At 42.8% G+C, this 27,057-nt stretch overlaps 1 protein-coding gene across 1 annotated transcript in view; it reads right to left on the reverse strand.

The window, feature by feature from the left end:
• Positions 1-3,734: 3,734 nt before the first annotated feature.
• The window catches only part of EFCAB5 (EF-hand calcium binding domain 5), a 127,338-nt gene continuing 104,015 nt past the window's right edge, over positions 3,735-27,057 (reverse strand). Inside the window, exons 20-24 of the mRNA XM_075559611.1 lie at positions 23,107-23,210; positions 21,077-21,330; positions 16,089-16,378; positions 14,480-14,576; positions 3,735-3,907 (exon numbers count right to left, since the gene is read on the reverse strand). Coding sequence (XP_075415726.1) covers positions 3,735-3,907; positions 14,480-14,576; positions 16,089-16,378; positions 21,077-21,330; positions 23,107-23,210 — 918 coding nt within the window. The remainder of the gene's footprint in view (positions 3,908-14,479; positions 14,577-16,088; positions 16,379-21,076; positions 21,331-23,106; positions 23,211-27,057) is intronic.

A 27,057-nucleotide genomic window follows, 5' to 3' on the forward strand; every position in this document is an offset into this window, starting at 1 on the left:
TTTCCTTGCTACTTCATCACTGTAATTTTGCTACTATTTGGATTATCATGTTCATATCTGCTTTGCAGGATGTATTTTCATGGTTACAAATTGAACATCATTAAAACACAGTGATTCGTCACAAAAACAATATATAATTATATATTGTGAAATATTTATTTTTAATGACAAATCAATGACATTTTGTCTTGAAAAATGGTGTAGTGTGGCTAACAGTCTTCTTGCCGGGTACTCGTATGTGGGCCTGTCTGCATGTGGGCAGACCTGGCTGGAGACAGATAGAGGAGCAGTGTCTCGGGTTCCTAAGATCATCAGAAATGTGTTTTCTGATGGTTTTCGACTATGCCTGTGAAAGGGTCGTTTAAACCCCAAAGGGGTCGTGACCCACAGGTAGAGAACCACTGCCTTAAAGCGCTCTGTTGCAGGCAGTTTGCCCAGGGTTTGGTTTCTTGACTACTGCTCTTTGGGCGTTGATTGCGGCTCCAGGTACAAAGGAAGTCCTTGACAATTTCAGTTTGCTCTTTATCAGGAGGATGGATCCCATTGTGAGAATTTTGGCTATAGTCTTTGGTCTTCATCAGTAAGTGCTATGAGTCTGCTTTGGTTTCATCCAAAGTTGTGTCATTTGCTTGTCTCCAGCCTTCAATCCGACGCCATGTTCTTCATGTAGTGCAGCGATATTTAGTTCAGCTGATTTGCCCCACATCCAGACTGTCTCTCCCTGCCAAGGAGTCAATGCTGAGTCATAGGACCCCCTGTGGCTTTGTGAGGCTGTAACGGTTTACGGGAGTAGGAAGCCCAGTCTTTTCTCCTGAGGAACTGCTGGTGGTTTTGAACTGCTGACCATGCGATCACAGCCCAACACTTAACCACTACACCACCAGGACTCCTACACAGCGATGATACAGCCCAGATGCACACCTTCCTGATTTTAAACCACGCAGTATCGTCTTGATCTGTTTGAACAACTGCCTCTTGGGCTAGCTTCTGCATGAGCACAATGAATTTTTCTGGAATCCCACTTTCACAATGTTATCCATAATTTTTATGATTCACACCGTCAAATGCCTTTACATAGCCAATAAAATACAGGCAAACATCTTTTACAAAATTTATTATTCCCCCACTATCATGACTCCAGTTCTACCTTACAAATCCAGCTAGACCAGAGCAAGCACACTGGTACAGATAAGAGCTCTCGACCCATGGAATCCAGGACAGATAGACCCCTCAGGAACAATAATGGGAGTAGTGATACCATGAGGGTAGGGACAAGTGGAGGGAACTGATAACAATGATTGACGTACTACCCCTTGACCCTGAGGGAGATGAATAGCAGAAACATGGGTGAAGGGAGAGACCAGATGGTATTATGAAAATAGTAATTTGTAATTTATCAAGGATTCACGGGCATGGGAGCGAGGGGAGGAAGGAAAAAGTTGATACCAAGGGCTCAAGTAGAAAAAAATGTTTGAAAATGATATGTACAAAAATATTTGATACAATTATTGTATAGATTGTTATAAAAGCTGTAAGAGACCCCAATAAAGTTATTTATAACATTTTAATTATTAATTTGTAGTTGATAAGTACGTCATTCCATAGTTCAATCGTGTCAAGCCAAACATCTTCCTTATATTCTCTTTCAACTAAGATTCAGCTGACATCAGCAATGATATCCCTGTTCCATGTCCCCTTTTGAATCCAGCTTGAGCTTCCAGCAGCTCCCTGTTAAGTACTGCTGTAACTATTTCTAAATTATCGCCAGCAACATTTTACTTGTGTGCGATATTAAAGAGTTGGAATCTCAGTAATGGCAGTTGATTTGACATTGAATTTTGGTCAACAAATGATATTATTAGACAATTTCTGCATTCCATTGGACCACTTTTCTTTGGAATGGGCACAAATATGGATCTCTTCTGGTCAGTTGGCCAGGTAGCTGTCATCCAAACTTCTCCACATGGATGTGTGAGCACTTCCAGCACTGCCTCCATTTGTTGGAGCATCATCATTGGTATTCCCTCGGTTTCTGGAGCCTTGTTTTGGCCAGTGCCTACAGTGCATCCTGGACTTCTTAGAAGGCAATACCAACAGTCAAATTCATTATCCACATTTTGATTTTTCATCATGTATGAACAACCTCTTCCTGGTTAAAAAAGAAGGCTAGAAAGTGTTAGTGAGAAGTCTGGAGTTCCAACACGGGTAGTAACCAGAAATTAGAACTTACAGGTGCTAGGTCCACCATCCTTCCTCATGCTAGCTACTGTAACCTGGGCAATTCACTCGGTCTTTGGGGATAATATTACCTGGACTGTGTTTCTTATGCAGGAGGCCTGGGGGTGTAGTGGTTACATGTTGGGCTATGATTCACACGGTCAGCAGTTTGAAATGACCAGCAGCAACTTGGGAGAAAGACTGGACTTTCTACTCCCATAAACAGTTATAGTCTCAGAAAGCCACAGGGGGTTGCCATGCATCACCATTGACTTGATGGCAGTGGGTTTGGTTTTGGTATACCTTATAGGTTATTGGAAAAATCCAATGTGTTACTGTGGGAAAACACTTCCAACAAATTAAAGCCGTATGCAAATATGTAGTATTTGCTATCACTAAGCTAGATGCCACATAGGAAAAGTGAGTCCCATGCTAATACGGGTCGTTTTAAAAGTAGCATTCTGTTGAATCTTTTGCTCCATAAGCAAACTCTTTATGAGCTTATTTCTAAACCACCAGGCTATGTGCCTATCAATTTAATATCTTTAAGAACATTGTTCCTAGAAACATTACTTCAAGGGCCCTGCAGAGCCTTCCTTCCACTAGGAAATGGGCTTGTAGGTCAAAGCTGGCACGTGATCATCTGAGGAATGAGCGCTGGTAATGACACTGCCATCTTATCAGAAGAGGTTAAAACGGGATCTCCAATCTCCAATGTAAGATACTGGGGACACATCACATTTTTGTCAACCAAATAAAGAAAATGAAGTTTAATTTCCCAAAATGTTATTAAAAATGGACTCTGTCATCAGATAGCATATTGCAAAGATGAAATCTTGCCACAGAGCAGTAAAATTTGCTGTAATAATAAGCTTTCAACAAACAGAAATTCTTTTTGCAGTTCTTGAACTTGAGAGATTTTTGCCACTATAAAAGGTGTGTTCTCCGCCACCCACCCCCACCCACCCTCACCCCCACCCTACCAGGAGTCATGGGCAGATGTTTCCCATAAGACTTTGTGCATTAAAATGGCTTTTAAGTTGTCAAGGCAAGTGGACCAGGATGAAAGGAGTAGGAGGGTGGGGGGAATGTGATGCTCAGATAAATCTTTAAAAAATTACCAAACCATTCCCAGTTCACTTCTTAGACTTTTTATTACTTGGTAGTCAGGGTAAAAACCTGTCATTTCCTCCCCTAAATCCTCTGTCGTTTCTCTCCTCTCATTACTTTGTGCCTTTAAGAGAATTTAACTATAATCATCCTAACTCTATGGCAGATACAAAGTTCAAACTCAGAGGCGATTTTTACATATACTCTATGCTTAAATGCATGTGGCGATGGCGGCCTTAACAAGAAACTCTTGATGTCACATTTCTTCTTTGACAGCCCTCTTGGTGTTCGAAAGTGCTGACGTAAGGCTCTGGGAGCCTAAGATGTCTGCGTGGCACTCCTTCCCAGGGAAAACATGCTCTAGTGAGCAAACAACACTGTACATGGCAAAAACTGTGGCAATCCCATTAGTCTTTCCCTGGCATCTTGGAATACACATAGGAGTCAGTCTTGGAGGGCAATGGCGGTCTACTAGCCAGTTTTTTGTTTAGCTCTATTAGGGCTGAACAGATGTGTGTCCAATGATAGAGGTATTCAATGACAGTCTGACCAAAATTCCATACTTCAATTCGGGAATGAGCTGTACCCAGAGAAAAGGAAAAAAAACACAAAAGTTTCATTATTATGTCTTACCATGGTTAAAACAAGAAGTTTCAGGGTGCTGCCCAAAGTTTCTCAGATATGGCCTAAGTTGAAACCATTAGCAAGATCTCTTTTAAAAATATATAACAGGGAAATAGATATAATTTGTTATAGTCACATCATGAAGTTAACGATGAAAGGTCTAGAATTTTCATCAAGGATAGGTCCCCAAGCCATCTTGTTGAGTACCAAAAAATAAGTTGTGGAGTAATACACCTGTGATTTTAGAAGCGTGCGACTCCTTGAGAAACAATTAGAATGTCTATGGAATCACAAGCATGCAGTAAAAGTTAAAAATAAAGATCATGCAGGAGACTGATAAACGTCACATTTATAACAGCATATATTTAGGGTGGAAGAAAAGAGACTAGGATTGACCAGGGGTAGAACGGCACAAATGTTTCAGTCGTCTGACTGAACTATGGCTGCTGTTCGGTGCCGTTGCGGGGTCCCACTCAAAGCGACCCTGTGAACAACAGAGTGAAATACTGCCTGTCCGTGTTCCTGTTCGATGAAGAAGGCAGCTTGGGCGATGACTACACAGGGTTCATCCCTACTTATCTATGTTTGAAATATTCCCTACTTAAAGTTTATTTTAAAATATATAATCAGAGCATCGTAGATTTAGTTCGTTCAGTTGCAAACTGTTAAGCTGTCATTGTTCTGAGTGACTCCCCCCAGACCCCCAGCCCACGAGTCAATGATAAATAATATTAAGATAAGATGGTACACTGGCAAGAGGATATCAGACAGATCTCAACTCAAAGCTTGACTCTCTCCCAACTTGTTTTGTGATCTTGAGCATGTCACTGAATCACTGAGCCTCGGCTTCCTCTCCCTGGAAATAGGCTCGATATTCTGGAGTTGTTATGAGGTCTCATTAAAAAGGTACACAAAGATCTCTCACAGAGTAGATGTTCCAAGAAATGCTAATCACCTCCCTTCTTTTCAGGAGCTCCCACCCCGAGGTTTATGTCTTCTTCATTTTTGTTACTTCTATAGTCTAACAGTGCTTCCTGGACCGATACATTGATGCTGAGTCAAATGACAAACACTTTAAGTTATACTTGAACAGGGTGTTTAAATATAGAGTCTTCCGCACAGTAACTCAGTAACAATAATGACATTTATGTCATTCATGGATATCTGTTAGAATTTCTCCTGCCTACAAAACAGAACATATTTGATTTCCCTGTTTTCTTGCAACTGGAGGGAACAGGATTTTCTAGAACTAGGTTTTGCCTTCCTCTGGTTTCCCTGGTCCTACAGAGAGTCAGAAAACCACCTGAAATGTGGCCAATATTCTCAAACCTCCCTTTGTATTTGACACGGACTATGAGACAGGTGGGTACAATTAATTTTCTGAAATTCTCTCTACACACACACACACACACACACACACACACACACACAGACACTGTCTTTCCTCACTCAACGGTTAAGTGTCCAATAAATGTTGGATTTAAACAACATTAAATTATGAAATAATTGAATTCAGAGTTTCAGATACTAAATGTCTTTTCAGATTATAGGTCAGAACATTAGAGACAATTAGGAGTAAGAATAAAAACAGATGGCCATAATGAGCACATTAACAAAACCCAATTCATCTCATTTTATGAGCAATTCGAAACTAATCAACATATTCACTCATACTTAAGACGTGGAGGGTGCACTTATTATAATTGATCCCTCTTTGTATTAATTAGTTTCCAGGAACCTTTACAAAGTAAATGCTGTAGGCTTCTAAAGGGTACTTTATCTTTATTGGTATTGCAATTTTACTAATCTAAATGAAAGTTTACCCTGGGACACTCCTAAACCTAATTTTCGTAGTAGTAACAGCCCTGCTGTTTTCTTCGCTGCTTTTATCCTGCCCTTTTGGAAGCTTCATTAAGAGCTTTGTGCCGGAAGCCCGCTGCTGCGTTCTCATCTCTGAACATCCAGGTCAACAGGCCCCTCTGGGCAACCTTTATAAGCAAGTCATCCGTCTCCATGGTGATTCAAAGACACGGAGTGGGGGGGTCTCTAGGTAGCCCCTGATGACAACCCCGAGATAGAGGCTCCGAACCTGTCTGGGCGGTGGTTCCTGTCTCCCGCTCTTTCCCATGGAGACTGACGCGTCAACCTGTCTAAGGCGTCTTCTGCCAGGTCGCCTGGCCCGCAGGTGCGCTCCCCATCACTGTCACACACTGCCCCCTCGTGGTGGCACAGGCTGGCTCTTGGCAGGTGCGCCGGCGCAGACTCCACACAGCGCAGAGGGTACCGCTGCGACTGCTTTTCTACCTTTTGCTTTGCGAGGGCAAAGGCGGTAATGCATGATCAGGACACATTGAAGCTCCAAAGAATTGCTGGTTCAGCCTTTGAATCTGAAACCAAACTCACTGCTGTCAGGTCTGCACCCCCTTTAGACCTCGCGCCACAAAGGTGGTAACTTTGCGGAGGGAGGCTGGCGGGTTTAAACCGATTGGGTTAGCTGCTGAACGCTTAACTGCCGCGCAACCAGGGCGCATTCTCCTCCAGAAACATGATTATGATGATGATATTTTTATAGGTTCTAGTTTAATCAAATGCTTAATCATAGAGGGAATTCACGATCCTGGAAACCCTGGGCTAGTATACCATATGTCTAAATTAAAACTCCATTTATGGATCCCTGCTTGAGCACTCGATTAATTAAGCTAACACCTTTGAGGATTACAGACAATTAGTAAAAATGGGCAAAGCAAAAATGAACGAAGTATTTAAACTTCAAGTTGGAATGCTAAAGTGTAACCGCTCTTTTCAACTAGAAATTAACCCAAGATCTGTGGGTAGCAATTAGCATTTCAGAATGTTTCTGACCCTCATCATGAGCTCTTTTAACTTATTGGTCCATACAAAGGGACTCCAGGCAACATTGTGAGAGGGAGTGGCAAACACTTCCAGGGAAAAAGCGGCGGGGGGGGGGGCTGTTGAAAGAAAATGAAAAATTTCCACAATTTTTGAAGCCTTCTCATATTAGGGTAAATAAAAAAGCATTGCTACAAAAATCATAGAAATATTTATTATACGAAAATGTGGAGCTATTATTTTCTCCACACATCGTCCATTTAGGCCCATATACTTCAGAAGACAGCATTTTCTTCTGAAGGTTATTTCTGTCTTTCTAATCCTTCCTGGAAAAGAAGCATATTTTAACCAAAAAGAACTAAAGAAAACATTCAATCTTTGAACTGCAACATTGAAAGATTCTGTAGGCAGACTAATAATTGATGCAGGAAACGCCCAAAGAAGATGGAAAGAATATAAACAGGCAGTGTGCCCCCAAGAACTGGTTGACATCCTACCATTTCACCATTTTAGGAGGTAACTTATGAACAAGAACCAATAGTGCTGAAGGAAGACATCCAAGCTGCACTGACAGCATTAGCCAAAAACCAGGCTCCAGGAATTGACAGAATACTAATTTAAATGTGTCAACACGCAGATGAGGCACTGGAATGGTCCCTAGTCTATGCCATGAAATTTAGAAGGCAGCCACAGGGCCATCTGACCGCAAGAGGTCTATATTCGTACCCATTCCAAAAAAAGGTGACTGAGCAGAATGCCCAGGTGATATAACAATACTATTGATAGCACAGGTCAGTAAATTTGTACTGAAGATCATTCAACCACGGTTGCAGCAATACATTGAAAAGAAACCTCCAGATGTTAAGACCGGATTCAGAAGAGTACGTGGAACAAGGGACATTATTGCTGATGTCAGATGGATCCGGGCTGAAAGCAGAGAATACTTGTGTTTTACTGACTACGCCAAATCATTCAACTGTGTGGACCATGCCAAATGATGGATAGTCTTCAGAAGAATGGAAATTCTTTAACATTTTATTGTGCTCCTGTGGAATTTGTAAGAGGCAGTGGGAACAGAACAGGGGAATACTGCATAGTTAAAAATTATGAAAGGTGTGCGGTAGGGTTGTATCTTCTCCTTATACTTATTTAATCCATATGTTGAGCAAATAATCAGAGAAACTGACTTATATGAAGAAGCATGTGGCATCAGGATTAGAGGGAGGCTTATTAACAACCTGTGATATGCAGAAGACTCCAATCCTCACAAACGGACCAATAGAGTGACATCATGATAAATGGAGAAAAGTGAAATTGTCAAGGAGATAGTCTTGTCTGGATCCACAATCAACACTCACAGAAGCAACAAGACATCAAATGGCGGCATCGCATTGGATAAATCTGCTGCGCAAGACCTCTTTAAATGGGTGAAAAGCAAGAATGCTAATTTGATGCTAAGTTGTGCCTGACCCAAGCCAGTGTCTTTGCAATGGCCTCCTGCCCATGTGGAAGTTGGACACGGACTAAGGCAGTCCGAAGAAGGAACGCCTTTGAACGGTGGTTCTCCCAGAAAGACTCGACAGCACCATGGCCTGCTCAAAGAGCAAGCCAATCTGCCTTGGAAGAAGTACAACCAGCATGCGCCGTGAAGGAAGGATGGGCACACTTTCTTCACGTACTTTGGACTGTTGTTGGGAGAGGCCAGTCCCGGGAAAAGCACATCACAGCCCTTTGCAAAACTGATTGACAGCGTAGCTGCAGCCATGGATTCAATCAGGAACAATGATGAGGATGGCAGAGGGCCGGGCAGTGTTCTGTTCTGTTGTACAGAGGGCTGCTATGAGTCACAACCGACTCGCTGGCACCTGACGACAATCCTTCCCAAAGAATTCTGTACTCTTCAGTTCACATCTCTTCAAAATGGCAGTTCGGGGATCCGCAGGCGACCCACACGAGGCTCCTTTTCAGTGTTCCTTGAGTTTGGTAAACAAAAACCATTCTGAAGGAGCAGGCAGAGTCCTGGTGGCACAGTGGTTAAGCACTGGGCGGCTAACGGCAAGGTCAGCAGTTCACACCAGCTGCTCCTCAGGAAAAAGATGAGGCTTTCTGCTCCTTAAGAGTGACAGTCGCAGCAATCCATAGGGATCATTCTACCCTGCCCTCCAGGGCCCTTCTGAATCGAAATAACCTCGATGGCAGAGAGCTGGCGGATGGGTAGGTTTCCCAATGAATTCCTGTAGGGCCATCTGGCTACGCTCCCAGCAAGAGCGGGCGCATTGCCAGGGTGGGAACAAGCATTCCTTGGCACGCCTTTGCTGGCTTTATCCTCACCAAGGCCATTTTCAGTTTCCTTAAACGTTCTTCATAACGAGCCTTGGGATTGTCCTGTGCTCTTTGAGGAAAAGCTATTAAAATTACCACTTTGGATTTCTAAAAACGAACCCCCAGAACGTTCTGAGCTAACCTTCCTGCCTTGAATTCGCTAGGACCAGCAGATCCTCTTCGAGGCCACTGTTTGGACCTTGATCATATTGGTGAGTCCAAGATTCATCTGTGGTTATTATTTATTATTATTGTTGTTCTATTACTCCGTCGAATCATCTTCATTCGCTTTCATCTTGCTGTCAGACGGATGGGAAGACCAGCTCTTTGAGCTACTGACCACCAGGCAATGCTTTGGCACCCAGGAAGCCGACCATTCGCTGAGCGCTTGCAGAGGTTGCTTAAAGTTGGGAATGCCGAACTGACCCTCACGCCAGTAGTTACTGCATCGATGGTTATTCTGAGGTCCTCTCCACCAGCTCCTTGACTTCGGCCAGAGGTTTTTCAGTTGTCGACATTGGCAGTCTTTTCTCTCTCGGCTCATCTTTGAGGACTTCCTGACATTCCTTAACATGTTTGAACCTGTCAATGTAGTTCAAAGCTTCCACGATTTGGGAAGACATCCACTTGAGTTTTAATAAAAATTTTATGTTAGCCCTGACCTCCAAATAATTTTTTTTCTCATGACACAAAGTGTCCTATTTTTGAAAGGCACCCTGAGGAGACGAAGTCAAATGTCTGGCTGAATTTGTCTGCAGCCATACACTGTTCCCAGGGATGCTACCCCACACGTTGTTTGGATTCAACCCACGCAGGTACGAATTAAAACCCTACAAGCAGTACCTTTTGATGTACCCCATTCATGGTTCAGAGTGTGTGTGTGTGCGGTGTGTGAATTCCAGTCCGATTTGATGTAGACAGAAGTCCTGTCTGCCACACTCTGGAAGCAGGTGCACCTGCATTGATTCTGACCTCTGGGAGCCCCACGTATGTCAGAGCAGACTGCTCCTAGTGCTTCCAGGGGCGGAATTTCAGGAGTAGATGAGCAGGTCTCACTTCCAAGGTGCTTCTGAGTTGACTTGAACCTCTCACCTTTCAGTTAGCAGCTGAGTACATCAGTCATTTGCACCACTTAGGAACTTCGCTGCCATGGCAGCTGGGCAAGTATATTTTACTGGAGCTTAATGAGTATTTCACATGCTAGGTAAAGTAAAGGGGCAGCCTTTACTTAGTGGTCCTCAACCTTCCTAATGCCACTGCCCTTTCATACAGCTCCTCATGTGACGGTGACCCCCATAAAATTATTTTCATTGCTACTTCATAACTGTAATTTTGCTTCTGTTATGAATCATCATGTAAATAGCTGCTATTCAGGATGTATTTTCATTGTTGCAAATTGAACTTAATTGAACACAATCAAAGCAGAATGATTCATCACAAAAACAATATTGTAATTATCTATTGTGAAATATTTATGTGTTTTCCGATGGCCTTAGGCAAACCCTGTGAAAGGGTCGTTCGACCCCCAAAGGGGTTGAGACCCGCAGGTTGAGAGCCGCTGCTTTCAAGTAAAGAGGAAGGCCCTAGATGCGATGGATGGACGCCCTGGCTGCATCGATGGACTCAGACATAAGAACAGTCGTGAGAACGGTGCGGGGCCGGCGGGGTTTCGGGCTGTTGAACCTGGGTTGCTAGGGTAGGAACTGACTCGATGGCACTTAACAGCAATAATTGAATCGTGGTCCACAGGCACTGTAGAGCCTTATCAGGACTGAATCAGTGCTAACTGATGAGATTAAAAAATGCTTTTTTCCTCGAGTTATCAAAGCTCGGATGGAAGTCTGTTACAAGCTAAACCCTGTGTTCTTGCAGTTATCATCAGTTCATTCTTATTGAAAGCATAATTTCTGTATAAAGCATGTGTGAGTTGACATCAATTCATCTTTACAAGAAATTACGGTCGAAGCAATGGGTTCCAAACACTACTGACCATTCCATCCATGAACTATTATGAGCCTGAGTCTTAATAGGTATATACTCGTTTATAAATTATTAAAAATAGAAGGTAGGCAACAATAAGATAAAGTCAATATAAACGAAAGTCCTGTGATACTTTTCTTGAACATGCTGCCCCAGGGAGTGTTTGTGCTTCTTCGACATTGTCAGCACTTTGCTTTCTTCAGGACGATTCTCATCAGGACCAGGCCTATCATCTCCCCTGTCTTAAACAAAATTTTTTATTCTATCTCCGCTTTCATTTCTTTGCTCCTCTTTGCAGCCAAACTGCCAAAGAATTGCCTTTCATCCTTTATCTCATAAGCGTACTTCAGTTAGGTTTCCCCCTCCATCTCTCAATCAAGAGTGCTCTTGTCTGTGCACAGTGGACGCTATTGGTAAATTCAACAGTCAATTCTCAGTCCTTACTTGACTTGACCTGTCAGCATGTCTCATCACTCATTTCTCCTTGAAACACTTTCATATTTGACTTCCAGGAGACGATGTCCCCTGATTTTCCTTCTACTTGTTTTCACAGACTCCTCATTTCCTCCCCTTTTCCCAGGAGCCCTGGCGACATAGACGATTACATGTCGGGCTGCTAACTGCAAGTTCAGCAGTTCAAAACCACCAGGTGTTCCTCACGAGAAAGCTGGTCATTTTGCGTCCATAAAGAGTTACAGTCTCAGAAACCCACAGGGGCAGTTCTACCCTGTCCTATAGGGTCACTAGGAGTCGGAATCAACTCGATGGCAGTGAGCTTGGTTTGGTTCTAGCTACACTCACTCATTGAAGATATAAACTAAAAGCGTATCACCTAAGACGTTGTTCTGGGTCTGGAAGACAGTGGGGAAAATGTTCTTGTCTTTGTCTTTGAAAGATAAGGAACTAGTAACAAAAAGAAATAATACAAATGTGATGAGCAGTATAATACAGGGATAAACAAAGAACTCGATGGCAGCGAGTTTGTCTGTCTGTCTGAAGGTTGACAGAAATCTTGGGTAAACTCTGAGCAGCAGGTTGTCCTGCTCCTGCGCCCACAAGAAGGGGCCCTACAGAATGCACATTAACACTACTCATGCTAACTTTGATTTCAACCTGCGTCCTCCCTAGAGAGTTTCGAATTTCTTTCTACAACCAGAGCTGAAAGAGAGTGGGTGGCTTCTGAATTTTCTTGATCGCTGCAGATTCAATAATACTACGGGTTTCCAGGCCAGTGGATTCTATGAGCTGCAATAGACATTCCTGCCACTGGAGGGCACTGCTGGAAAACAAAGTGGTGGCCAACACTGGAGGTCAAGTCAGCGCAGCAACGCTAGTCCAAAGCAGAGGTCAGCGGAGAAAGAGAAATGTTAGTGTGTCCTGAAACAAAGGAGCGGTGGGTGATTTCAGAAGGTTGTTCTGACTGGCAAATTGGAGCTGGAGCCTGCAGAGATCCCACTGAGACCTTGGGATAATGCCATAGGGGATGGCTTCCCAGCTCTCCAGCTGCTGGAGCTGGGCTTACTGAAGGCAGAGAACCGATTCCTGTACACACCCCGTTCCCCTTTGACAGAGCGGTTGGACTGGACACTGGTGGAAGCATCAATCTCAAACAACACACGAGCCGCTGGCAGCATGGTCTGGCTCAGGGCCAAGGGCTGGGGGGGGGGGGGTTATCAATTAGACATCACACATCAAAACCCACAAAACCACTGCCATCACGTCGATTCTGACTCATTGCATCCCTGTAGGACAGAGTAAAACTGCTTCCTTGGGTCCCTGAGGCTAGAAATCTCTACCGAAGCAGACAGCCTCATCTCTCTCCTGTGGGGTGGCTGGTGGGTTTGAACCACTAACCTTTCAGTTAGCAGCCCAATGCCTAACCACTGTGTACCAGGGTCACCCAGGGTGGGGACTAAATTCACTGCAGAGAGAAAAGATGTAATAGGTGGGGCTGAGCCTGCCCGTTAGGCAGGTTAGAGGCAATGGTGTAGAAAACATTTCCCCCCTGCATTTTTAAGTCCCAGTGAGCAAATATAGCCCAAAACAAACCAACAAACTTCACTTCCATCAAGTGGATTCCAACTCAAAGCAAGCAACCCTTTCGGGCAGAGTAGAACGGTTCCTTTGGGTTTCCAAGACTGTAAATCTTGATGGGAACAGAAAGCCATTTCTTTCTCGCATGGGACAGCTGGTGGGCTAGAACCGCTGACCTTGTGGTTAGCAGCCCGACTTGTAACCCACTCTGCAACCTGGGCTCCAATGAGTACGTGTAGGAATCTCTGAATTTTAGAACCTTCTTATTAATTTGGGGGTTGGGGAGGAGATTTGCTGCTATCTTTATTTCCCTTAAATGGTTTCTTAAGAGATGTTACATCTATGAATCCAGAGGCCCCTATGAATCCACTCAGAGCTCCGGTCAAAGTCCTATTTCCAACTGGCATTCTGATCATCACTCACCCCACTCACGGCCCACATTAACTCATGCTAACTTTAATTTTATGTTCTCCCAGTTTTCTAGCATGTCCAAACTCCCGGAAGTGGCTCCGCCTGCTCAGACCGGAAGACCTCCCTCTCCTTCACCCCGCTCGCCTTGCCTCAGCACTCTGCCAGGACCCTGGCCCATGCTCCTTCCCACCGTACCCCAAAGAGTGTGGGTGTCTTTCCTTAGGTTGCCTTTGCCTTCCTCCTGTCCAAGGCGTCTTTCTGGTGCTCGCCCGTTCTGACCCGGGCCAGAGTCTCCACAGGGAGTTGGGGCTAAGATGAGAGATTAAAGGAGCAATTTCCACAGGGCCCTTTTCCCAATGACTTTTCTCAAGGAACAAAGGAGAAAGCAAATTTAAATTTGTTCTTGACTGGGCACTCATATACACTGCGCGAGGCCACTGGTGAGAGGACACAGCAGTGGAGGAAGCTGTACTTGTGTACAGACACCGGTACCTGTGGCTGAGCCCTGTGGCAGAAAGTTTACGGCTCTCTCCAGCTCAGGGACATCACTGTTGAATCTCTTCAGAAATGCCTACATGACTAGTCTGTGCAGACTCACGCTGTACTATCTTTAGTTCTGAAGTTTGCTCCTTGCCCTCCTCACCACAACCTTTCTTCAGCTTCTTAATGAACACTCCACAGCGAGTCAATACGTGCGCCGTGGATGATGTGCTCTTGAATTCTCCTGTGTGTGACTCAGACATTGCCTTTGGGGAATTCACTATACTTAGACAATGTCCCTCTTTTTAGAACATTACTAATCACAACTTGTTTTTTCTTCAAAAATGAAATTAAGAACCCTTTGCTTTATTTCCATTAAAAACCCCTGACCTGCTACTGTTATTTTATTGCTTTGGATCTTGAGTTAGACCGCACGCTGGTGAAAACTTACCTTTGATATATCTGTCAATGAGCTGTAAATTAACACCCACATTGCTGGACGTTGGGTCAAAGGTACAAATACACTCCATTAAACATCTGTTCACATACTGCAAACCAAGAACAAAAGGAAAGTTGTGTGGCCACTAGCAAGGAGCAATACAGTGCGTAATTAACCAATTGACACAATTCCATCTATAGCAATTTTATGACAAGTGAAGTCAATCTATGCCGTTGGAAGTCCAGCCTGGAGCCAGGTTGCCAGGATGGCGCCACCTGCAGTTCTACGTCTTTTCTCCGGCTGTTGACCTGGTCTTTCAGCGAGGTCAAACTTTCGTGAGCCCCAAGTAGAAAGCAAATGTTCTAAGAATGATGGCAACAAATGTACAAATGTGCTTGACACAATGGATGTATGTATGGATTGTGATATGCATTGTACGAGCCCCCAATAAAATTATCAAAAAAAATTTTTTTAAACCCACACTTTCGTGAGCCCACAGATTGCAAATCTGATTGACTGAGGTTTGGGCTGACATTCTGCTAATGTTCTATTTCTTGATCTATGTCCTGGATCTGTTCATTGTGTGAAAATTCTTGGATTTTTACACATAGGACTTTTACAATTATGTCATATACACTTATTGTTATGTAAATTATTCTTCAATGAGAAGCGTACTTAAATTGTGCTAAGTAATCATTCAAATGAAATGAAAATTTATGTCCACACACACACAAAATCCTGTATCCAAATTATTTGTAGCAGCTTTATTCAGAATTGTTTTAAAAAATTGGCTAGGAGCCCTGGGGACTTAGTGGTTCTATATTAGACTGTTCTCCTCCAGGTCAGCAGTTCAAATCTACCAGCTGCTCTGATGGAGAAATACAGGACTTTCTACTCCCATAAAGAGTTACTTAAGCTCACAGAATCAGTTCTACCCTGTCTTATAGGATCCCCATGGGTTGGCATTGACCCAATGGCTTTTTTGAGTCAAAAATTGGAAGCTCCCACGGTGTCCCTCAATAGGTGAATGAACAAACGGTGGTACTTCCACACAAAGGAGTATTCTTGAGTGATAGAAAGAAAAGAACTATCAAACTACAAAAAGACATGGAAGAAACTTAAATGTGTAATGCTAAGTGAAAGAAGCCAACTTGAAAAATCTACTCTAAGCAAACTGTATGGTTCCCACTTTCTGATCTTCTGGGAAAGGCAAAATGATACAGACAGTAAAGAGATTATGGGGCTCCATGGAGTGAGGGATCAATTGTTCATCAATTACAACAGATGTACCACACTAATGCAAGATGGGGCACAGCGCATTTTAAGGAAGGGCATTCTTCATGATGTATTAGCTAAAGCACAAAGAACTGTACAAACCAAGAACCCTAATACCAACTGGGAACATTAGTTGATAATAACGTATCAACATACACTAGCCACTCACCAATGCACTACACAAATGCAAGTTGTTACTAACAGACAGTGTGTACATGGGCAGAGGGGATGTACCGAAACTGTACTTTTTTGCCCAAGTTTTCTCTAAACCCAAACCTGCTCTGAAAAGCAACGCATGCTAACTCTAAAACTAACTCTTAAAAAGGGGCCTGCGCAACACATTTACCAGTTTACACTTATCCCAGTCCTCGTAGTCACTGGAGAATTCCAACTCTGGATGAACGAACAAGATAGCACCCAGCAGGATATCACGCACGAGCTTTGTGTTGGCTTCCGTGTTCTGGTCCTGGTCAGATGCATCTTGGGAAAATATTGACCTTCGCAATTTATGATCGTACATCAACAGTGACACAATGTCCATGGAGCTAACTTGTTGGATACTCTCCTGGATCTCCTGCAGCATGATTCGGAAGAAGAGAATTCCTGCCCGCTGGACTTCCCCTAGATGTTCAATCTCTGTAACGACAGAAAGACATCTTCCATCGCTGTTCAGTCACACACATTCCTTTTCCTTAGGATCCTGAGCATATTTTAGTAAGTAGCCTCGCCCCCCCCCCCGGTGTATGACCACATCCACTAGCACTGCCATTAAGCCAAGTGTAGCACCCAGAGCACCCCTCTCTATGGTATACATTTTTATGGGAGCAATCACATCTTTCCCCCATGGAGCAGCTGGTGGATTTGAACTGTGCCTCTTGTGGGTAGCAGCCCACCTAACCCAGAGAGCAGCCCACCTAACCCAGAGAGCCATCGAGGCTCCTTAAGAGGATCACAGCCTGCTTTGAAATCGAAACACAAACAATAGCACGCCACTTGGTGAGCCTGTAGGACGGAGCTTTGAGGCATGAGAAAACTCGGGTGTTGGAGTGAGACTTCAATTTGAATGCGCCTCCCTCTTAGGAGTTCTGTCATGCTTACCTCTTCTGTGAGAATGGAAGTGATCCCTGGAAACTGGGGAAAATTAAGTGAGATGATGCGTCTAAGAGTGCTTTGTTTCAGGGCTTAAGTGGAGAGCAAATGCTTTGAGAATGATTGGGGCAGGGAATGTATGGACGTGCTTTATACAATTGATGTATGTATATGTATGGATTGTGATAAGAGTTGTATGAGTCCCTAATAAAATGTAAAAAAAGAAAAGGAAAAAAAAGAAAATGATTAGGGCAAAGAATGTACAGATGTGCTTTATACAATTGATGTATGTATATGTATGGACTGTGATACGAGTTGTATGAGCCCCTAATAAAACGCTTAAAAAAAAAAAGAATGCTTTGTTTCAAGCCTGACACCTGGTGGATGCTCAAAACAATTCTCTTTTTGTCTTCTTAGTGAATCCTACCCACGGAAGAAGACCTTGCGGCTTGATTTTGCGTAATGTTACTTTTGTAATTCTATTCACTACATTCTAGGTAGCCCAAGAATCCCATGCCTCTTCTCCCCAGCCTTGAGCTGATTTTGTGCTAAGAGTAGCTTTCTTGTTGTTATGGTCAGTCGGTTTCAACTCATCACCATCCTATGTGCGATCGAACAAAACACTTCTCGGTCCTGGACCGTCCTCACAACTTTTATAACAGCTCATTGCTGCAGCCGTTGTGTCAATCCCTCTCCTTGATGGTTTTCCTCATTTTACCCTATTTCCCCCCAAGAATGTTATTCTTTTCCAGGGACTAGTGTCCCCTGATAACATGTCCAAGTTGTGTGAGCCAAAGTCTCACCATCCTAATTTCTAAGGGGTATTCTGGCTGTGCATCGTCCAAGATCATTTCTTCTCTCAGGCCACAGTACCGGCAACATTCTTCACCAGTACCGTGGTTCCAAGGAATCCTCCCCCCCCCCTATTGTCTATATTCAACGTCTGACTTTCACATGCATATGAGGTGACTGAAAATACCCTGGCTTGGGGTAGGCTCCTCTGAGTCTTTACAGTGTCTTTCTTGTTCATCAACACTTTAAAGAGGTCTTGTGCAGCAGATTTACCCAATGCACTGCATCATTTGATCTCTTGACTGCTGCATCCATGAGCATTGATTGTGTGTCAAAGCAAAACCCAATTATTGACAACTTCAATGTTTTCTTTGTTCACCATGATGTGTTGTCTGTTGAGCCAGTCATGAGGGTTTGTGCTTTCTGTACATTGAGTTGCAATCCACACTGAAGTCTTTGACTTACCTTAGCAAGTGCTTCAATTCCTCCTCACTTTCAGCAAGTACGGTTACGTCATCTGCATATTGAAGGCTGTTAATCAGCCTTCCTCCAATCCTGAGGTCACATTCTTCTTCCTCGAGTCCAGCTTCTTTTATTATTTGTCAACATGCAAATTGGAGAAGCATGGTGAAAGGATACAACCCTGACACACACCTTTCTGGATGATAAGGCGTGTAGTAGTCCCTTCTTCTGTTCCCTTGCTCCATGCGCAGGTTGTGCATGAGCACAAATGTTCTGGAACTCCTATTCCTCTCAAGGTTACCCACAGTTTGACATGATCCACACAGCTGAATGCCTTTTCAAAGTTGTTAAAACACAAGAAAGCATCTTTTGTTATTCTTTGCTTTCAATTGCGATCTGTCTGACATTCTACATCCTCTTATGAATCCTGCTTGAATTTCTGGCAACTCCCTGCCAATGTACTGCTGCAAAAGCCATTTACGAATTAGCTTCTGCAAACTTTTACTTGCATGTTACATTAATGATACTGTTCAATATTTCTGAATTCTAAGGGTTACACCTTTCTTTAGAATGGGCACAAATATGCATCTCTTCCTGTTGGTTGGCCAGATGGCTCTCCTCCACAGCAATTTCTTGGCATAGAGTAGTGCGTGTTTCCAGTGTTTCATCAGTTTGTCGAAACATTTCCATTGGTGTTCTATCAATCCCTGGAGACCTGCTCTTTGCTAAGGCCTCCAGTGCAGCTTGGATTTCTTCCTTCGATACCATTGGTTCTCGATTATATGCTACATCTTGAAATGGTTTAATACTGACCAATTATTTTGATGGAAGAAGAATAGAATCTTCTTCATATTTCAACTTGAGGCTTGACTTTTTCCTTCAATTCTTTTAGCTTGAGATATGCTGAGTGTGTTGTTCGTTTTTGGCTTTCTGACCCCAGGCCTTTGCACATTTCATTATAACACTCTACTTGTCTTCTCAAGTCACCCGTTGACATTGCTGTTCAGTTTTGTCACTTCATCCTTTCTTGCAATTTCTTCAGCTTCTCTACTTTCAAGAGCAAGTTTCAGAGTCTCTTCTGACAGTCACTTTAGTTTTTTTCTCTATTTCCTTTGTAATGACTTTGTGGTTTCTTCACATAGGATGCTTTTGATAGCGTCCTATAACCCACTGATTCTCTAGTCATGTGTGTTTAATGTGTCAAGTCTGTTCTTGAGATAGCCTTGAGATTCAGGTGGGATAGACTCAAGGTCGTAGTTGAGCTCTCATAGATTTGTCTTAATTCTCTTCAGCTGTAACACGAACTTACATATGAGCAATTGATGATTTGCTCTTGACCTTGTTTTGGCTGTTGACGTTGAGCTTCTCCATTGCCTCATCCCACAGATGTAATCAATTTGATTCCTGTTTATTCCATCTGGTGAAGTCCATGTGTATTGTCAACATTTATGTTGATGGAAAGAGGGATTTGCAATGGAGAAGTAAATGGTCTTGTTAAATTACATCAAGTGACCTCCAGCTTCATTTCTTTCACCAAAGCTATGCTTTCCATCTACTGATTGTTCCTCTTTGTTTCCAATGTTCACATTTCAATCACCAATAATGATTACTATATCTTGATTGTATATATGGTAAATTTCAGAATGAAGAAGCTGATAGAATTCTCCAATTTTTTCATCATTAATCTTAGTGGTTGGTATGTAAATTAGTATCATGCTGTCTTAACTGGATACAGTCAGGTGTATAGATATCATTATAGACAGCATTGCACATCAAGATAGATCATGAAATGTTCTTTGTGAGACACATGTGACATCATTCCTCTTCAATTTGTCATTCCAGGCATAGTAAACGCTATTACTGTCTGATTCAATATGGCCAATGCCTGTCCATTTCAGCTCCCTCATGCCTTGGACATCGATCTTTATGAGTTCCGTTTTATTTCTGATGGTTTGTAAATTTCTTCAATTCATATTTCATGCATTCCACGTTCCGATAATGAATGAGTGTTTGCAGCTGTTCTTCTCATTTTGAGTCCTGCCTCATCAGCAGATGAAGGGTTCTGACAGCTTCCCTCCATCCACATCATTCAAGTCAATCCTACTGGAGGATGCAGCTCTTCCCTACAGGTTTTGGAGCGTCTTCTAACCCGAGAGGTTCCCTTCCCAGTGCTCGTTCCGACAGCATTTCCGCTGTTATTCAAAAGGCGCCCAGCGACTAAACCCTCAGAAGTAAGTAGCCTGTTCCTTCTGCGTGGTCTCCTCTTAGCCTGAAGCTCTAATGACACCTGTTCACCAGGGACGACTCTGCTAGCTCCCACACTACAGCAACACGCGCGCCTCCACCGAGTGCCAGACTGACAGACCAATAGCTTTGTGGATGTGGAATTAGAAGAACTGGGACCTGGTCTTGGCTCTGCCACACACTTAGGTAATTCACTTGACTCTTAGGGTTTAAGTTCCTTCCTTAGCTGTAAAACGAGATGCTTTGACTAGTTAATGCTCTGTTACACAGTGGAAAAAGCATGACCTTTGAAGTCACCCAAGCCCAGAATCAATTCAGTCTTCACTCCTTGATAATATATATAATTTGGGGTTACTCTATAATTTGGAGAAAGTTGTTTGATTTCTCTGAGTTTCACTTTTCCAGCCCGTAGGGGTATCATCATTCATCTCATAGGGCCGTGGTAAGAGTTAAGTAAAGAATGTATGTAAAGTGCTTGACACAGAACGGGGCTCTTAATGAATGCTAGGCCTATGTGTCTTCAGGCGTCCTTCTAGTTCCGGGTCTAACACTGAGTCTAACCCACAGAATGCGATTGCCCCCCCTTTGCTCTACTTTACAGACCTCACCCTTGGGCTCGGGACTAGGAGGGAGTCATCTCACATGGAAACATCTGTATTTTGCAACCATTCATTTTAGAAAATATATCCTTGGTTTACCCAACACTTATTAAACTCAATGCCCAGAATGTTGCCCCATTCACAATACCTAAGACGTAGTTTATCTTTGTCTCTCCAGAGAGCTCGCCCAGTAGTTCATAGCAGGCAGCTTGGACCACCTTTATCATTTTCTGTAGATCTTTATATTCTCGGTACAACAACATCCTGCTCCGGCCAATGTTAACATCTATGGCTCCCAGAGCCTCTCCGGTTCTCTCTCGAAGTGGAACGACTATGTGGGTCTCTCCGCAGGCAGAGGCCACAATAACTTCTGAACTGTCTATACACTGGAAGAGGAAGTCTCTGAAATCAGAACCACATCAGTATAAGAACCTAGGACATCATCCCACCCAAACACGCCTTGTGTCTACTCCCGCCACCCGTACCGGCCCTTTGTGCTGTCTCGTTTGCCTCGAATGCTCACACCTTGATGTCACGTGGCTCTCGACCTCAGTTCAATTCAAATCTCTGCTTAAATGTCACCCCCTAGTGAAGTCACCCCAACCTTCCAATCCAGAGCAGGCAGCATCACCTGAGTCATCTGGATCCCGTTTGATTCTCGTTACCGTACGTATTATTCTCCAAAGGTGTTAATCTTAAAATTTTATTACTTGTCCAATAAATATTGGTGGAAGGCCTGAAGAATGACAGGTGTGTTTAAGGCAGGTTTCTTAGAAGCAGAGCCTGAGATGGGGATTCTTGTGCAAGTGATTTATTGAGGGAGTCTTCTTACAAGAAACCCGCAAGGGAATAAGGGGTGCAGGAGAGAAAGAGGCTGACGATAACGCAAATGTGCTTGGGGTTAACTTCAGACAAAGTAAGCTTTGGAGGGCAGCTTATACTGTACTCAGTCCTATCCTGAGGCAAGGAAGAAGGGCGTTTGTATCCTAGCACTGGCTGTCACTGGCTCTGAGTTCGTGTGTGTGTGTGTGTGTGTGTGTGTGTGTGTGTGCTGGGCAGGGCACAGGCAGACTCTGCTTCAGTGAGGGACCTAAGATTTTCATAGAAAGGTAGGGGTTGTTATTTTTCTAGTGAGGCATAGACACGTCTCCTTAGTTCTTTCTCCCCCCACCCCCACCGCATTTACCTTGTTATTGAGAGATCATTCCTCTGTGGCCTTTACAAAAAGGCTGGGGTTTTGTATGGTCTCCAAAAGTGCATGAATAGTTCATAAAGCTAACTTTATAATGATAGGTGAGACTGTACCTCTTGTGCGCCGCCTGCCCGCCCCCCCCCGCCGCTGTACCATCACTTGGATTTTGAAATGATGCATTGTGCTCAACTCCCAGGCATAACGAACAAGCCTCGATGATCAGCAGAGTGCCCGGATGGCTGCTGCTTGAAGCCACACACAGGAACCCAGCTGTATGAAGCTGGGTGTTGCCACAGAGATTCCTGAGATCCACACACAAAACAACTCGGCAAAGAGAGCTTGAAACTGAGTGGAGATGTTGGAGTGAAGCCAAATTAAATTTTAATTAACCTATGCAACTCAGTGCCAAATTAGTCCACTGGTCTGAGATAGGGGTACCGCCTATTCAGTAATATCTATAAGCAGGTCATCCCTTTTGTGGTGGGTGTGATCTCAGTTGAAATCGGTTTTGCATGTTTACTGGGGTGTGTGTGTGTGTGTGTGTGTGTGTGTGTGTGTGTGGTGTCTCTTGAATCCCACAGGTAAATGGCCTTGTAAGGATGATAGGGCTACGTTCTTGTTAATGATAACATTCTGTACTCCTTGCCACCCTTGCCCCCATCTTTTAAAAATATGAAAGCGGTCCACAGGCTAGCTGATGTTAACAGATGAGCTCTAACAAGGAGCATGCATGTCTGGTTTTTTTTGAATTCCACGTTTTCAAGAAAATCATAGAAGATAAAACAACTGACGCTTCAACACACACCATTTTTAATAGAGGAATACCAATGCACAGAGCTTTAAAGTGAGTCTGGGGGAAGAAGAGTTAGCCCGCATCCTATGCAGATGACAAGCGACAGGAATCGTTCCCGATGCCCCGGTCTGAATCTGCCAGCATACCTGGGGATGTGTTTCGGCAAATAAGCGAAACAGAGAAGGCCCCGTACCTGAAGATACAACTCTTCCTAACGATGACGGGGCGGTTGGTGTGGATCTTTGTCAGGCCAAGGTGCCCCGTGACCATCATACTGCGTAACACGTAGTCTGAATCCTTGGAAAGAGTAAAAGACTGTGTTATAGAGAAGACTGATTCGACCTGATATCCTCTCGAAATATAAGGGAAGGACATTTGACAAGCTGTAAAGATTATGCCCAGTGGCAAACAGGCTTCTCGTTTCTTCTTCGTTTTTATTTTGTATTTTCCCATAGCTTGCTACTTGGTGTTAGACAACTTGCTCTAGTTCTAAGTACATTGCTAGTTTTTGTTCCGTGCCATTAAGTGATGAGATATTCCGGAAGAAGACATTTTCAAACGCTAAGATTATTCTAAATGCACAAGCTTCTTTTTATAACTTGGATAAGGTAATACTCTGATCTTACCTTTGGGTGCTAAAAAAAGGCATTTGTAGAAAATTTAGAAAATACAGAAAACCCCAAGAAAAGAAGTATAATGAAAAATATTCTCCCATGAGGCTGTGTTCTCTCCACTGCACCAAACCTGTTCTTTCAAAGGTTCCCAGCGACTTGTCATGTTCACAATCGCTGGTCAGTCCTCCATCTGTTTAACTCTACCTGTCCCCTGGTAGCATTTGGTGCTGGCAGGACTACTTTGCTGATTCTCTCTCCTGGTTCCCGTCCTCCGACCTCGCTAGACCTCCCTTCTTATTCTCTTTGTTCCTCTTTTATATTTCTCACCTTGAAGAGCTTTTCAAATGATAGGTTATCATGTGTGCGTGGGTTGGGAAAATATTTTAATGAGCCTTCATCAGGATTTTTTGTTTATAAAAACCAGTTTATTTATAACAAAGGACTAGCAAGCAACACATTCTGTAAAATATACTCGACTCCAAGGAAGACACATTCATGTGGGAGTTTTTATGCCTCTCCCATTTGAAATGAATTCTCTGATGAAAGAGGGAACCATGATAAGGGGGCTGCACGCAGAAGGCTGTCTTGGAAGATGACCCGCTTTGTAACACGAAACTTACTCTTGCTTCACACGCCGTGACCTCAAGTGTTCTACCCAGCTCTGAAGATTAAAAAAAAAAAAATGTTTTCAACAGAATACTTGGCAAACTGTAACGATCATGCCACATTGGCAAACCAGCTTCTTGTAGCTTCTGTCCAAGTATATTTTTTCCATGTGTTGCTACTTGGTGTTAACATACTAGACTGCTCTGAGCTTTACAAGCCTCTCTCTGGGTTTCTAGATTTAGATCTTAGGACAAAACCAAATGATTTCTCTCCTGCTTTTTCTTTCTTCCTTCCCAGTGGGTGAGATTGACCACTTCTGCTCTCAGACCAGAAATATAATAAAGTATGGGATTCATCATTATCGGCCTGGAAAAAAAAAAAGCTTGCATTCCAGCTGGACCGAGAAAGCAAATCAAGCCCTGAAGTAATTATTCAGTCCTGAGATAACCACTCCCAGTTGAAATTCCTGAGGAAACTATTTGGAGGAAAAAGTCAGCCATTATATTTCCTTTATTTTTCTTTCTTTTGACACTGACTTCCTGGTTGTTGTTTGTCCCCCTGCCTTTCCAATATTCAGTCTTTTTCATCTTTCTCATATGTAGTAATTCTCTTTAGTGTTTATCCTCTTCTTACTTTATTCTTCTTTGGATAACCTCTTTTTTTTATACACAGGATTGTTGTGAGATTAACTGGAACTGCATTAAATGGATCTACTTGTTTCTCTTAAAACAAATTATTCTAATTTAAAATTTTATTTTATTTTTAAAAATAATTTTACTGGGGGCTCTTTACAGCTCTTATCACAATCCATACATCCATCCTTTGTGTCGAGCACATTTGAACATATCTTGCCAGCATCATTTTCAAAACATTTTCTTTCTACTTGAACCCTTGGTATTAGCTCTTCATTTCCCCCCTCCTTCCTCTACCCTCCCTCCCTCATGAACCCTTGATAATTTATAAATTATTCTTTTTTTCATGTCTTACACTGACCGCTGTCTCCCTTCACCCACTTTTCTGTTGTTCATCCCCCTGGGGTGGGTGGGGGTGGTGTTATGTGTCGATTATTATGATCGGTTCCTGGATGAACAAATGTCAGAAAAGCAACACATGTAGTAAACGTGGCTATTGTTTTGTAAAGCTTGTTTCAAATGTCTGTGTATTTTGTACACGTGATCATGGGCAATATAATTTAAGCCACATTGATCCCCGATATCTGGGGTGCAGCAGAGCTCAGTCCTCATATTTCTTTCTCTATTCTCACTAGTCCTTTGGTGATCCTACCTAGTCTCATGCTTTTTAACTACTGTTTATTCCACCGCTTAGATTGATCCCTGAACACCAGCCTCTATACCTCATTGCCTATTTAAAATTCCACTTAGATATCTAAAAGACACGTCAAATTAATATTTAAAAATTTTGTAAATTTAGTAGGCAAAAGCTATGTTTTACTTGACTTTGTATTGAATTTATTTATTTAAGCAATTGTAAAGTTGTATTGACAAATAACTAATGTATCATACAATTAAATGGCTTGAATATATTAAAATGAGTTGTACAATTATCGCCACAATCAATTTTGAACATTTTCTGCATTCTTGTACCCATTATTATTAGTTTCCAATTTCTCTCCAGCCTCCCCTGCCATAACCCAAAGAAACTATTCATCAAAGGATGGTTTCTATAGATTCACCTATCCTGGATTTCACATTAAAAAAAACCATACAACTCCCCACCCCGACAACAAAATAAAACCCACCAAACCCTCAATCCAAAAGAAAGCAGAAAACAATAAAAAATTAGAACAAATTAAAAATGGGTCAAAAGGGGGGGGGAGATAAAATGGTAAAATTTCAACCTAACTATATCTGCAGTGGTCCACTTTGCAAAGCACTCTGTCTGAGGGCACGGCTACTCAAATCCTTGGCCAATGACTCCAGGGAACTCCTCAAAGGCTTCCTGCGTGGGGATTCTGCAAATGAATTTTGGCCTTTCACGGTCACCCATAGCCTTCTTAAGCTCTAATATAATTCCCTCCTCTGATCTTGGATTTTATTATTTACAGTCCTTGTGTCACCTGAAATGCAGACATTTTACTCTGGAGCTTTGCAGCCAATTTATCCTCTCCAAGTCAGAGGAAGAAAGAGAAGGTTTTTATTTAGAAGGTTTATTAGTGAGACTATATAGCAGTGCAAAACAGACTTTGTAGAGCTTGTGCCTTGTTTGAAATAAGAATACATAGAGAATATATACATTTGACTTGGAAATGTACATTTTGGGTGGGTCATAGGTGTTTTACATAAACTCGGGTTTCAGGATAACTGTGGGAAACAACTGTTTACCATTAGCAAGCAAATAGAGCCATAGGGTTCCTTAAGCCCGGAGCCAAATCAGGGTATCTTTGTTAACTAACTAGATATAAGGGCCTAGCTGTTAGTCACTAATAGGTAAATAAGAGAAGATTCTCCACATTATCTGGCGCTTTTAGGTGACATCCGCATTCAATGTGTTTGCTTTTGAGCAATGTATCAAGTTACAAAATTCCAGAGATGGCATTAAGTACCTATAGGCTGTGTTTTGTAAGGGGTTGGGGGGGGGTGTTTCTAATCACATTATGTGAAATAATTTGGGTTATACATGGATGACATGGGCTGGAATGCTCCTTCCAAGTGGATTTAGCTGGCCTCACGCAGATGGCTGGATTGATTTCATTATGCAAAGTGTTCTAGGGGAAAAGAGACCCCCAATTCAAATATAATCTATAGAGAACCATTAATTAAGTCTTATACAAACAGAACCAAGACAAGAAAAAGATAGATCATCCAGATGAAGGAGCTCGGCAGCATGAGGTCATACGGCGTCCAATGATTCACAATAACATCACTACTTAAATAGAGCATGGCACAAAGAAAACCTGTCTCAAG

This window comes from Tenrec ecaudatus, chromosome 10 (genome assembly GCF_050624435.1).
Source record: "Tenrec ecaudatus isolate mTenEca1 chromosome 10, mTenEca1.hap1, whole genome shotgun sequence".
Classification (NCBI taxonomy): domain Eukaryota; kingdom Metazoa; phylum Chordata; class Mammalia; order Afrosoricida; family Tenrecidae; genus Tenrec; species Tenrec ecaudatus.